Source organism: Fundulus heteroclitus, chromosome 3, assembly GCF_011125445.2.
Source record: "Fundulus heteroclitus isolate FHET01 chromosome 3, MU-UCD_Fhet_4.1, whole genome shotgun sequence".
In the NCBI taxonomy this organism is placed as follows: Eukaryota; Metazoa; Chordata; class Actinopteri; order Cyprinodontiformes; family Fundulidae; genus Fundulus; species Fundulus heteroclitus.
Genome location: NC_046363.1, coordinates 9,478,359 through 9,491,921, shown reverse-complemented (window position 1 = coordinate 9,491,921; position 13,563 = coordinate 9,478,359). Strand labels below are relative to the sequence as shown.

Here is a 13,563-nt window from a genome sequence, read left to right as displayed (position 1 = left end):
TAACTAATCAAGATTTATACTAAATAAAGACACAGAGAAACTTACTGCAAGTAAGATAATACCTGCTTATAACCTCTTAACCAAACCTCACTTCAAAATCTCTAACTATCCCTTTAAGGGCAACTATGGCATGAAAGTTAAACCTGAATGATGGTGCTTTTAAGAAGCAGGACCACTTCATGTCATTATATACTGTAGACTGAAAGCAGTCGTGTTTACTTAAGGTGCTCATTTATTGCTTGTTCAGATGTCATGGTGTCATTGCTTGAGCTGCCCTTTTATCGGAGCCTTTATTAATGCCTCCTCTCACAGGTGAAGTACACTCAGGGGGGGATGGAAAACCTGGAGCTGGCCAGAAAATATTTTGCCCAGGCGCTGAGGTTAAACAACCGGAACATGAGGGCCTTGTTTGGTCTGTATATGGTGAGTACTGCCTTACTTTAAAGAAAGAAGCAATACAAGGAGAGAAAAGGGGGGGAAAAAAAGAACAGCCGAACCATTTTTGTAACCCTGCGGTTTGTCAAGGTTAAGGTTGGCCACAGTGAGAGTTAAGTAAGACCGTGTGTGTGTTTTTGTGGGGGGAAACAGAAGGGGCTCTCAGACAGGTCAGCTCGCTGCTGACTCAGACAATGAACCCCAGCTTTGGAAAAGTCTCCCCCTTCGCAAAGGCTTTATTTAACCAAAATCTGGCGTTGGTGATGCTTTATGTTCTATTTAGATAAACTACTGACAAAGTAAAAAAAAAAAAAAATATCGCAGAGAACAGACCGCCCTCAGAAGGTATTTTGTCTTTGGCAAATTATCCAATCAAGGGCTGATTTGATTGCAGCCCAGGCCGAAGCTGCCTTCCATCGGCTCATTTGTTTAAACAGGATGTTGTCAGCTATTGCCAGGGAAATGCATGTAAGGGAGACATGACATAAAACACAAACATGCAGGGAATAAAAGGTGCAGAAGGGAAGCAGGCCTCTCAAAGAGAGCTCTAGTGTTTTTTTTTTCACTTTTCTACCCCGGGTTTCTCCTGCAGCCCACATCTTGTGAAACCTCGCAGAGGTGGTGGCGGCAGGTCCATGAGAAGGACACGTTCTATTCCAAGACATTTGTCTGTGTTGCGCTCAAGCTAGTCATGTTAACGACCCAAAGCAGTGCAGCGGTCGGTGGTTTGTTAAGGTCTGACGGGCCACATGGGAATCTTGGCTGGATTAACCGTCAGAATTAAAGCATCTGGGGTTCAGCCTTTTACTAACGTTTGACAAGAAAGAAATGGTCACCCTCCTGAGGTGGGTGAACTCCAGTGTGGTACTGTGGTCCTGAAATGTCCTTGCCCTTCAATATGTCAGTCAACTGCTAGTGAAAATATAACAAAGTGGAAGCGACTAGGAACTGCAGCAAATAAGCCACCTAGGTCAAGTAAAAGAACAAAGGATGAGAAGATGTATAGTGTGTAGAATTATCTTTTTGCAGAGTCAAAAGCTACTAACTTCGAAACTTCATGTGGCCTTCAGATTAGCTCAGGAACAGTGAGATTTTACAGGAAAGGTTTTTTTTTTTTTAATGGGTGAGCAGCTACTTCCAGGCCTTACAACACTACTAAAGCACTCTGCCTCTCGCTGACATGCAGTCTGCAGTGAAAGATCGTTCCTCTCTGTTTAGAAATCCAATGGACCAGTTTGGGTTTGGCAGTTGCCAGGAGAAAAGCACTTACCTGACCGCAGTTTGCATCCATCGACCCATTGTCAATACCCGTTTATCCGTGCAGGGTCGTGGGCAGGGCTGGTGCCTATTTCCAGCGATCAGTGGCCGATAGGCAGGGTACTCACAGGACAGATCTCCAGTCTATCACAGGGCAACACCGACACACTCAGGATAAACAACTCTGCACACAGACACATATCTAGGGGACATTTCACGTAAACAGTTGACCTAAGAGTCATTTTTTAGCACTGGGAGGAATCCAGAGTACCCAGAGGGAACGCACACAGCGGAAGAACATGGAAAGATCCAAGGCTGGTTTTAAAACCCAGGATGTTGTTTCTTCAAGGCCCCTGGATAGCCCTGCCTGCACTGTGTGCAGCATAAACTTCAGCACATTGGGGATCATTTGGGGTTATGTCCCTTAGTTCTAGTGAAAGAAATTCTCAATGCTTCAGCAAACACAGATATTTTGGACAATTTTATGCTGATGACTTTTCTGGAACGTCGTGGGGATCACCCAGTCTTCTTCCACATCAGTCCACAAATTAGAGTCAATACCGACATCAGTGACCGAGTTTGGTATGGAAGAGCTTGATTGACCGGCACAAAGTCCTGACCTCACCTGGTACCACATCTTTGGCAGAATTAAAGTGGAGACTGCCAACTAGACCTTGTTCTCCAACCCCAGTGTTTGACTGTGGACAAAAGCACTGAAACACACTCCTGAACCTTGTGGAAAGCCTCGTTGAAACAGTTAGAGCCTAGAGTGGGCAGCTGTTAGAGTAAACAACGGATTAAGAGGGAAAAACTCACTCAAGGACATGTTTGTCAATGCAGACAAGCGAATGCTTTAGGTTATACAGCGTAGCTAAGGGAGTCTTCTTCACTCAGTGATGACTTCCACAATGAAAAGTGTTTCTTTGTAGGGCTGCACAATAGGAAAACATGCAGAATGTAACATTAATTGGTGAATGTTGCGATAACAATATGACTTTCAAGAATTAAACAAATGAAGAGTGTTAATGCCTTTCTGCTTTGGATTCATAACAGACTTAGACCCCATATAATGAGAAAATAAATAAATAATTTCCATCTCAACAAGGTTTTTAAAGGCATACCATGCAACATTTTTCAGTTAATTAATGTGCTCCATTCCGTTTTGGATGATTAAATTAGTCATTTCAGGTCGAACAAAGGTTTTCTCGGCCGCCCTGGTGGTCTGTGGAGGAAATACCGCACTAGCAATAGCGTACCGCGCACGTGACGTCACCGCCTCAAGAGCAACGCCCCTTTTGCCGCTTAGGTAGGGCAGACAGGTACAGAACGCCCGTAGCAACCAGCTATTACACGCACAACAGAACCACCGATATGACCGACTTTGCAGCCGTTAAACTTTCCTAAGACAATGTTCCAGGCGCACGGTTTACTGGTCGCACTGTTGAAGAACACACCAACCTTCAGCTCAAACGATGGCTTGAGTGTCGAGGGCTTAAAAAACCGGAAAACGGGCCGACTTGATCGAACGGTAAGCTTTTTTTTTTTTTTTTTTTTTTCTCTGCGCGGCGGTCATGGCGTCATCGGCCGTTTTTTTTGTTTGTAATCATTGTCCAGGATTCGGTATATGTTTAATGTTTGTCTTATTTGAAATGTTTTTGACTAAGCTATCCTGGTAGCAGGGTATCATGTTAGCGCCTGCTACCATGATAGCCTATATGCTATCATGGTAGCATATATAGCATATATAACATTATTAACATGTCGGCCACCAAAATATTCTTACCTGTTCACTACTTGATGTCGCTGGAATTGGGTCAGGATGTTCTTCGGTTGGGCCCTTTCCTCCGACAAAATGCTTGCTACATATGTAGGTGAATTTGGTAACTTTTTACGGGTTGAACTGTTGTGTAGGCCGACCGCACCGGTGTACCCAGCACACACATTTCTCCTTGGCAGTCTTGAAGAAAACATCCTTCATATGCGGCCGATCAGCGTACCTCGAGTCGCTGTTGCACGTTCCATATCAACAATGTTTAAAAACCATGGTCTTAGATTTGGAAAAAGCAGTCGTTTACCGAGTAAAACCAAGGGTAACGCACGTCTCTTTTACAGCGACACAGCGGCGGACTATACAAGCTTGCCCTACTGCGTGCCACGTGATGTGACGTCATCGCGACATTACGTTTCTAAAAATAGCTCACCTGCGGTACGCTATTGCAGGAGCCCTCGGCCCGCACCCACAGGCTAAGAAGTCTCGTGCAAGACCGCAAGAGTCAGTCTTGCTTTAGGGCAAGAACTCCATGTGTTTTTGCCCTGCCATTCACTATATGCACGTGCAAAAGCAACAACAAAGAACCGCGTGTTAACGTCAAATAAACATGCAAGCATATCGAGTTTTATTATTATTATTATTATTATTATTATTATTTATTATTATTATTACTTTATGACAGTGCACTTTTACTTTCGCCCTCTGGGGGGAGCCTCACTGGAAAATCAACCCCGGTTGCATAGTATACCTTTAACAAAAGAAAAATAGATTCTGGCTGAGGTTTCCTGTTTTGTCATCAAAATAACTCAGTTGTAGTTAAAGAGTCTAAATGCATTATACTTATACAATAGTGTGTTTTTGTGTTGCTGCCCTGGCTATCTAAAACACACCGGACCAATCACAGTGCGGTAGGCAGGACTTTACAGTGCATCACGCTCAGAGTTACCCATAATGCAGCAGCGCTTTTCTGTAACCTTAGCAATCAAGATACATGCAGATATCTTTGTTTCTTTGTGCCTTGGAAAATAAAGAAAGTACATGTGAGTACATCGTGTATCCCCAAATTTTTTAGACAAAGGCAGCAAAAATGGTTCAGTGGAGAGTTTGCTCGATGGCATGACAAATTATGAAAACATAGCCCGTCACTTGGAGTTTTTTCCTTCACATCATTAGTTACCCGATTGGTTCTATCCTGTCAACGCTGACCCTGTTAGTCCCGCCTTTGAAATCGGGCCCTACCAGCTCCAGACTGATACACCACGTATACGGCGTATCAGTCTGGCTGGCCTGGCTGGAGATATTCATATTCTCAAATCTGCAAACTGCAATCTCGACAGGTGCAGGCAGTTCAGCGAAAGGGCAGAACACTTTCACCATCTCCGACCCTGTGAGTCAGTGTGACAGTGGCCTTGGCAGCACTGACCACAGTCGGGTTGTGGTTCAGTTACTGACAACAAATGCACGGGGATTCCCCTCCATAATGGTGTTATTCAGGGATAGCCTGTCAGGGTTGACATCATCCAAACTGAGGTTTCTCTTGAGTTGAAAAATAGAAACAAAGAAAGTGCATACTAAAAAATACAGAAGCCAAACCATTTTTTTTCCTCCTCCAAACAACAGGGCCAGGTTGATTGGTATGTAGTTAAAGTTTCAGCACACTGCAAGAGAGAGCTTTGAAGCGCCGGCCGCGTAAGCCTTCTGGGGTTTGCTGTGTGGAGATGATGGCAGGAACATGGGAAAGACATGGGATTTGTGGTCCAGAGGGGAGCTGTCGAGGCACAGACTGTGATTCACAAGGCACTGCGCTCACAGCGTGCTGGGCTTAGTTTTTTTTTTTTCTTTTTAGACATGCGAGGTCCTTTCATCACCAAGCATCAATGGTGTTGGAGAAATTAGGCCCTGTTAAGTGACAATTTACGTATGAAGCATTAAAGCGCTCACTTTTTCCTCCCCATAAATGATTTCCCCTGTGTCATCAGGCCAAGGTCTGTTTTTTCTCTTCATTCTGCCACAATGACTAGTGGAGTGGTGGATGGTAAGCGTGGTTGCACATTCATCTCAATTACGTTTTTATTGCTGTTTCACCAAGTTTTGATACAAGAACACTTCTTCCCCTGTTCTCTCCTTCACGTCTTCCTCCTGTTTTCTGCTTTTTTTTTCCTGCAGTCTGCAAGTCACATCGCTGCCAGTCCCAAAGTCAGTGCCAAGGTGAAGAAGGACAATATCAAATATGCTGCCTGGGCTGCCGCTCAGATCAATAGAGCCTACAAGGTGAGTATTGAGATGTCTTACCTGGACAGTTCCTTCCATTTTTTTTATCGGCTACTAAAAAAACAAACATATTTTCCACATGACTCTTTCAGTCCCCAGAAACCCCAGACTCATCTGTTGCATTTTAACTTTCTTCGGATGTTTGTGCACAATATCCAGTCATCCTAAAAACCTCTTTATTTGCATCAATTTGGAAAGGCACTCACGCTAAAGGACCCCGAAAGGCACAGTCTGCTTTCCTGGCTTTCACTTGCAGTACCGTTATACCAACCCTTGTGGCTTTCACGTCAAGGCACATTTAGTCTTTTTGTATTAAGTTAAGGTTGCAGCGTCTTCAAAGAAACGCATAATTATAGTTACCTTCAGAGATGAGCTTCTCATATAGCTGCAATCGGACCTTAGCAGATAATTAAACGGAACTGAAACATTTTCAGACATCTTAGGCTAAGTTTCATTTTTTCTGACTTGAGTTTTTCACATATTGTGTGTAAACCAGATCCCAGAACTAACTTTCTGCCTTTTGTTAGTTCATGCAGCACGCACTGGTGAACATGAAACCCAGTAAACCAGTGGTGACAATAGCAGGGAAGTTCATAGATTTCTTTTGAGACTTTAAAAGTAAAGGTTTGTGTATTCAGAGCCAGATCTTCAAAGATGAGGAGCACTAAATTGCATGGACAGAAACAAATGTGGGTACAATAAGTGGGTGTGTTGCAGGTAAACTACAAAGATTATGACCTTAATAGATAAGACGTGTCAAACCAATTGGGTCCGCCTCATTGAAAAGAGTAAATGACTGAGCGTTTGTGAGTTGCCGTAAAAGAAAGATGAAGTGTGCCAGTTTCTGAATGCGATGCCAGTCAGAAAGGGCTGTCATAATCTCTCCAGAAACCCAGAAAGCATGAAATAATTTTTGATGAATGGAGAACTTCTGCTATTTCCCTTTTGCTTTTATCAAAGACAATGTTAGTTATTATTATAAAAAATAAAGGGGAAAAGGGTTCAGCAGAAGTCCTGCAAAAACTACATCATGAAAATACAGAATACGAAACCTTTCTTTTTACTTTGCTGAGTGTAATTAGAAAATATTACAGCTGATAAATCAGATTTACAGAGGCAATGAAAACGCTCCTGTTTATCATTATTCCACCGGTTCATGTATCAGCAATGGTGGCCGTGTCATATGCAACAGCTGAGCTTCTCCACCGTACTGATAAATATTTAAACTAATAATAACGGATCTGTCCTGGTTGTACCCCGCCTCTCATCCATTCACTGCTGGACCCTGTACGGATGAGCAGTAATAGAAAACGGATGGATAACTGTGCTTCACACAAAACCCGTGTAAGAAATATGTTCTGCCTTCGTCAGGTACCTGCCCCGCAGGACGGTGGGACGGAGAGCTGTACAGAACCCGTCTGCAAAATAAAGCAGCTTCTGAAGCAGAAGAAAAACCTTTCTGTCCAGTTTTTTGTCTGCGCACGATTAACTAGAACTGTGTTTTTAATGAGTCATCAAAACGGCGAGGAAACCTGCTAACGTTAGGCTGGAACTACAGCAAAGCTTTACGGCGTAAAAACAGCAGCTGCAGCGGGGCGCGGAGTCATTTCAGGCTGGAGATGACTCCACTTTCTGACGACACACTGTGATCCGGAGGAAACGCAGTCTCTTATTTTACGGCACATAGATTTGTTTTAGAACTTCTAGTGAAGCATTGTGCTGGGAATCTGGATAAACTGCTGACTACCACTAAACGACTGATCAGGGATTGACTAAATCCTTGGTAGAGCATCCCTAGGACACATGTTAAAAGCTTGTGTAACAATAATACCAGCATTTAAAAGGTGACTTTCTGGTCATCCTTGTTGATTTCACCTCCTTTGCTTCATATGATTGCCTCTTCTTATTTTAAAAAGCCTCTCACTCAGTTCATTTGATTTCATTTTCTGCATCGGCGACGTGAAGCAGAGGTTTTTTGTAAAGAGAGCGCCGTAAAAGGACCCCATCTGAAAGTGATCAGCGGAGCTGGTCAGTAGCATAACCAGTAGGGCAGCACATGTTTCCTTGCTTAAATATTTTCTTTACTGTCTTGTGTGTTTGGGAGACGCTTTACCCACAGAGATGGAGCACATCTGGCTTTGGTGATGTCGGCTGTTTGGAGCTAAACAGCCTTGCATGTGTCTAACGTTTGTTTATTATTAAGAAAAATGACTCTGAGCTCAGAGCCTTCATTCTGTGCACAAACATTTAGATAAAAGCATAATGAATACAGTCGATCAATAAGTTTAAAGCAACGTTTTAAAGGGTTTAGCGGCTGAGTGGGAAAACACTGCTGTAGCCGATGTAAAGCTGAACATCACAGTAGCAATGATGAAGGGTCATCATCTACCTTCATCAGCGCCTTGCATTGCATACAGGAAGTCTGTGGTTGCAATGCCACGAAATGTGAAAAACGTTCAAGCGTTCTGGTATTTTTCTCAAGCCGCTGGATTTGTTTGAAGTTTTCAAAAGTTACATTTCAGTGTAATTTTTTTTTTTTGTGTGTGTGTGTTGCTTACGAGTCATCATGCCTCGCAGCACGTTCACCTTTTCCCACCCCCACGACGGGCGGGCTAAACGACAAGGTGCGAGGTTGTGTCCTTCCTCCAGTTTAATAACTCCAGAGCTTTTCTAAGGTAGCAGAGAGGTGGGCCTCCGTCGGACAGCTGCAAGCTGCCGGGAACTTGCGCCGGCTGATTGATGGCCCCTTTAAAGTGTTGTTCGTGTCAGTCGTCCAGTTTTATTACACTTCAGTACCTGGTGATTGTCATACCTCCGTGTGTGTGTGTGTGTGTGTGTGGGTGGGGTGGAGATGTCAGCATGAGGTCATAGCCGACTGGCACGTTTTCAAAAAAAACGCAATTACCCCAGTACAGCCGGCTGACAAGTAGAGGACCTGGAGATGCTGGACTTGAAGGTGTGTGTGTGTTTGTGTGTGTGTGAGGAGGAGGGGGGGTCAAAGCCACACTGCACGGGTTGGCCTCCTGCCCTAACTCTCCAAACAAATTCCCTGATTAGCTCCTCTGTCACGAACCACAGGCTCCCGCTGCCTCATGACTCTATTATCAGATGCTCCAAATAGATCTGAAGTTGTCTGGTCCGCTCCTTCTGTTGTAGAGGAGGGCAGGAGTTAATGTGGTGGTCTCACCTCAGGCTGGGCACATAATTGACCAAGAGGCCTGGGCTAATGGTGCATTAGGCAGCAAAGCAATTAAATGCACTGATCATTGCAGCTACACCGTCTCTCTCACACACATACACACACATACACATACACACACAAACGATAAATCTAGAAGAGTGAGTCACTCTTGGAAATTACATAGTCAATTTCCTACCTTCGCCAACTGCCCTGTCGAAGTTAGACTTTGGCAAAAAAAGGAAAGGAAAAAGTTTTAGCATGGAAATAACAGTATGGGCTAGGTTTAGGTTACACTCACTTCCTGTTTGTGGACTCGGAGGCGATGCCAAAGGTGGAACGAATAAACGTGTCAACTCAATAAAAGCAGTGCTTTTTTTTTTTATTATTGAAAAAGAGAATAAGCATGGCTTTCCTCTGCTGCTTCATAACCAGAACGCTTACGACCTGCTTGTAACTTTGCTCCTGGAGGCTGGACTGGTTGAAGTCGAGGGGAGACATGGAGCGCACGTTGTTATTATCCTGCATCCATTAGTCATGGGCCGATACGAGCTTCTCTGTGTATGAAAACGTGTTTCATATGTTTACGCTTTTATGCTTTTACTGTTTCAACACAAACTCTTTTACAGCCAATGAGTAAACCTTGAAAGTGATGGGACGGTGTAGTCAGCCAGCTCACCTGCAGTGTGCAGCGAGCAATGGAAGAGGGAAGAGCCCGCTGTTAATTTACGCTCCATAAAGCCGGAGAAAACTCCCATCAGTCTCTCTGGCGTCTCATTAAGAGGACTTAAAACCGCAGGAACAGTTTGATGGAAAACTTCAGAGGTTTTCTTGATATGAGTAACCGGTCAATGCCTAACATTGATTCACCCAATCAGGGTTCAGGTTGAGTATTTAAAAGGATTCTGTGCTACTAATTTATGTTCTGGGTTTTTTGCGGAACTTAACTAATCAAGAAAATGTTTGGTGTTGTTACATTTCAAGAACAAAATTAGAGTTTATTATACAAGAGAATTCAGCAAAAGGATTTAGTTTTTTGTGAGGTCGATTCCTTTGGTAATTGCTTGGAACTTCGTTAGAATTAAAGGTCACAACTGATGACCAACTCAAGAATAACCACTTAGCAAATAACTAGGTTTAAAACAGATTAAATCCTTTAAACCTGTAGAAGTTTCATCCTCCACAGAAGGAAACCAATGAAATCTAAAGGCTCTCCACGGATGTTTTACCCTTCATAGTCAAGCGTACTGTCGTCTACATTTCTTGTGTCAAATTCCTACAATTCCCACACTTTCTGCCAGTGGGACGAAGCGGTGGAACGGATGGTAAAACGTGTGATTACCTAGCTGAGTACCTAGAGCCGTTTCTTTTCCAGCAGGCTCCCACCTGTCAGTGAGAACAGAGGGGGACTGTGATGCTGCGCGTCCTTCTGACCGCCTGCTTGGAGCAGCTCAGAGTATCAAGCTCGGTGTCACATGTAAAACAGTTTGATGTAAAGACTTCTTGCCTCCGAGAAGTTTATAGTGTGAAACCACGTATGCGGGGGTAAAAATTGCAGACTCCGCGCAGACAGATATATGTGGGACCTTAAGGTTTCAGGGAAACTGTCTCTAAGCACGGGATGAGTCATAAACCCGTGTGAAATGGGTCAGGATATCAGAGTGAGCCCCAACTACACGTCCCAAATCTGTTTGGTTGTGAGATGAAACTCCTCCATGGAAAAGGGTTCATGTTTAACATTAATACTAAATTCTAGACCTGTTTGGCCCACATAAAAGTGTTTGAAAATAATTTACGCATCATGCTATTTATTATAGTACATTTTAGTCAAGGACACACAAAGCTGCATCGAACAGCTTTGGTTTGTGAATGATCTATTGATTAGTTTGAAATAATCCGATTAAATGACTAAGCCCCTCCTACCCCCACCCCACAACAAGGTCATTCACTTCATTTCTTTTGCTTCCATTGTTTTTGCTACAAACTCTTGCATTTATTGCCCCAGACAAAAGAACACAGAGATGAACACATTCAATAATGTATTTTGTATAAAGTGCCACCTCCAGCATCACTAAAACACGTCAAATGGAGCTCATATTTTTTTTTATGATGAGAAAACTTCACAGACGGCATTCCGCAGCTTCTAAATAATCTACTGGCTTTGTCTTTAATGTCGGCCTCATCGGTATCCCCCGGCTTTGGTCTCTTCGGCCGCTCGTTGTGTTGCTGCTGTTTGCCTCCACAGCTCCGCATATCATCAGCCAACTTCAAGTACAACTGTTCTTTAGTCACTCCAGACTTTTAGAATCCGCTTTATTCGACGGTGATTCTGATGCCTCACCCGCCATGTTTGTTTTGAAGCAGCACCTCAGACAGAGCTGCCGGCTGCAGCCAGGAGACTCTCCCCACACACAACAATCAGGAGAGCAGTTCCACTAAAAGATGATATTGATCGATTGTTCTGGCCGACGTCACTGATTGCGTGGATAGTCACAGCAGCCCTCGGCCCGACCTTACTCCTGCATGTTATTGGGAGTGATCGCACTGAGACGTGCTTTCTGTCTGTTGTGAGGTTTGATTGGACAGATCTGTTCTATTTCTGGCTCCGTGCCTACAGTCAAGGAAGTCGTCTTTCCCTGACGGGTTTTGTAAGAGGCTGCGTTGCGAACTGCAGAAGTAAATTGGCTAGAAAGATTGTGTGCCTGTGTGCGTACGCTTGAGTTGTCTTGTACATGTTTGTGGTTATGATTTGCGGCACTTCCTGTGAAACAGTCTGGACGGGGCACAGACAACGGCGTCAGGGTGTTATGTACTCCTCTACCAAAGGCCATGGAAGTGGACTAATATTGGAAACTGTCCCCAAGCAATCCTCAGTCAAAAAAATGGCGCTTACACAACATTTGAACAACATTCGTTTAACTTAGAGGGGATCTTTCACTTTGCGCGGCCTATTTGCCAACTCCAGTGACTCTAGTTGATCATTTCAGCTTCTAGCTCTTTGGGTTTCAAACCGGAAACTAGGATGTTTTCACTCAGTTGGTGAAGCTTACCGCTGGGTGGAAGAGCCTGTCAGTGGCCCCGTGAAGCATTTTAAAGTGTGTCTGATTATGTTGGGGTTTTTTAAGTAAAAAATGTAAATGGCTGATCTGTTTTTTTTTTTCTCTCTCTCCCTCCTTTACTGTCGTACAGATGGCTGGTCGTGGGAACAAGGACAACAAATGCTCCATAAAGGCAGTGGAGGAGATGCTGGAGTCCATGCAGATCACCATGCCATAGACATTTCCTCATGTTAAGTTGGAAAAACATGGCAGCTCCAAAATCCTTGCAATTTGACCAGACATTCATCTTCAAGTGTTTTCTTCTTTTTTTCCCCCCATGTCTTAGATGATTAGATTTTTAACAGCCTATGGAGGATGCTCTCCATAATTTAGAACCGTCGGTAAACCAAGTTGTAGATAGTTACCCGGCTGTTAACCAGTCCCAGACTGGGCCCACGCGGCCCCCAGCCCGTCCAGCTTCTAACAGCTTTGGACTGTTATCCGTTAGTCAACATCAACATCAATACTGAGACAGGTGGACAACAAAACATGAGCGGCACACTACATGCTATTTATGATTCTGTGTGCTCGGCTTTTTTTGTTTTCAGAATTATCTGTAAATTAAACTAATAAACTTTTTTTCAAAGTAGAACTAACTGCATCTGAGTCTTCTTAAATGCAAGCAGCCCTGAATGTTTTTCTTGTGTTAGTTTAATTTCCTCCCAAAATAGAACAGGAAAACGAAAAGAAATAAAAAAAAAGGTGTCCTTGACAACTGCAGGGATACAGGGTACAAGTGTTGAAATTGTTTATTTTCCTGGTCCAGATATGTGTGGGGGAAAAGGATTATGGGGAAGTGCTTTCCTGGTTTAAGGGGTTAAAAGAATCTAAGTTTAAAAGGAAAAAAAAGGTTGATTTATGTGACATTTCATGATTTGTTACACTGCACAGGTCCTCTACATTTTTTTTTTTTTTATACATTGACCTCTGGTTTTTGAACTACTGAGAACCAAATCTTAAACACGAGCTCATTCAAAAATCAAGAAAGGTTTTTTTTTTGGTGTTTTTGTTGGTGTTTTTTTTTTTTTTTTTTTTTTTTAAATGAATTACACATCTAATAAAAATGTAAACGGTCACAAACTAGATTTAAAATCTCCACGACGAATAATCCAGTTCACGTTGACAAATCGACGTGTTCTCCATTCTGAATTGAAATTGATCGAGGCTAAAACCAACCTTGAAGTAGCTCTTTACCTACCGCAGCAATGCGTTGTTTCAGGATGTATGAGGCCTACAGACCGCTGGAAAACAATGTTATGCTCTGATATCCAAAATGTAATAAAAGCTGAAACTGTAGAGGCTCCGTCTCTTCCAGAAAGTTAACGTTTTAGTTTGGCCTCTGACTACTGCAGCAAGCCAAGAATGCCCTGCCCCTTGTTACTCGAAAATGCAGAGGTTCTAATCCATGCATTGATTATAGTAATGCTCTCCTCTTCCTTGGGTTACCAAGGAAAGGTTTTAGAGGCCTGTAGATGGTTCAAAATGCGGCTGCTCGCATCTTGACCAAAAACTGGGAAATACGAGCACATCACCCCAGTACTGACATCCCTTCA

At 43.3% G+C, this 13,563-nt stretch overlaps 1 protein-coding gene across 1 annotated transcript in view; it reads left to right on the top strand.

Annotated features, from left to right (window-relative positions):
- The window catches only part of emc2 (ER membrane protein complex subunit 2), a gene marked incomplete at its 5' end in the record, with an annotated part of 33,676 nt that extends 21,074 nt beyond the window's left edge, over nt 1-12,602 (top strand). The window contains 3 exon segments of the mRNA XM_012872969.3: nt 313-423; nt 5,630-5,734; nt 12,102-12,602. Of these exon segments, the coding sequence (XP_012728423.2) occupies nt 313-423; nt 5,630-5,734; nt 12,102-12,188 (303 nt within the window).
- Nucleotides 12,603-13,563: the final 961 nt, after the last annotated feature.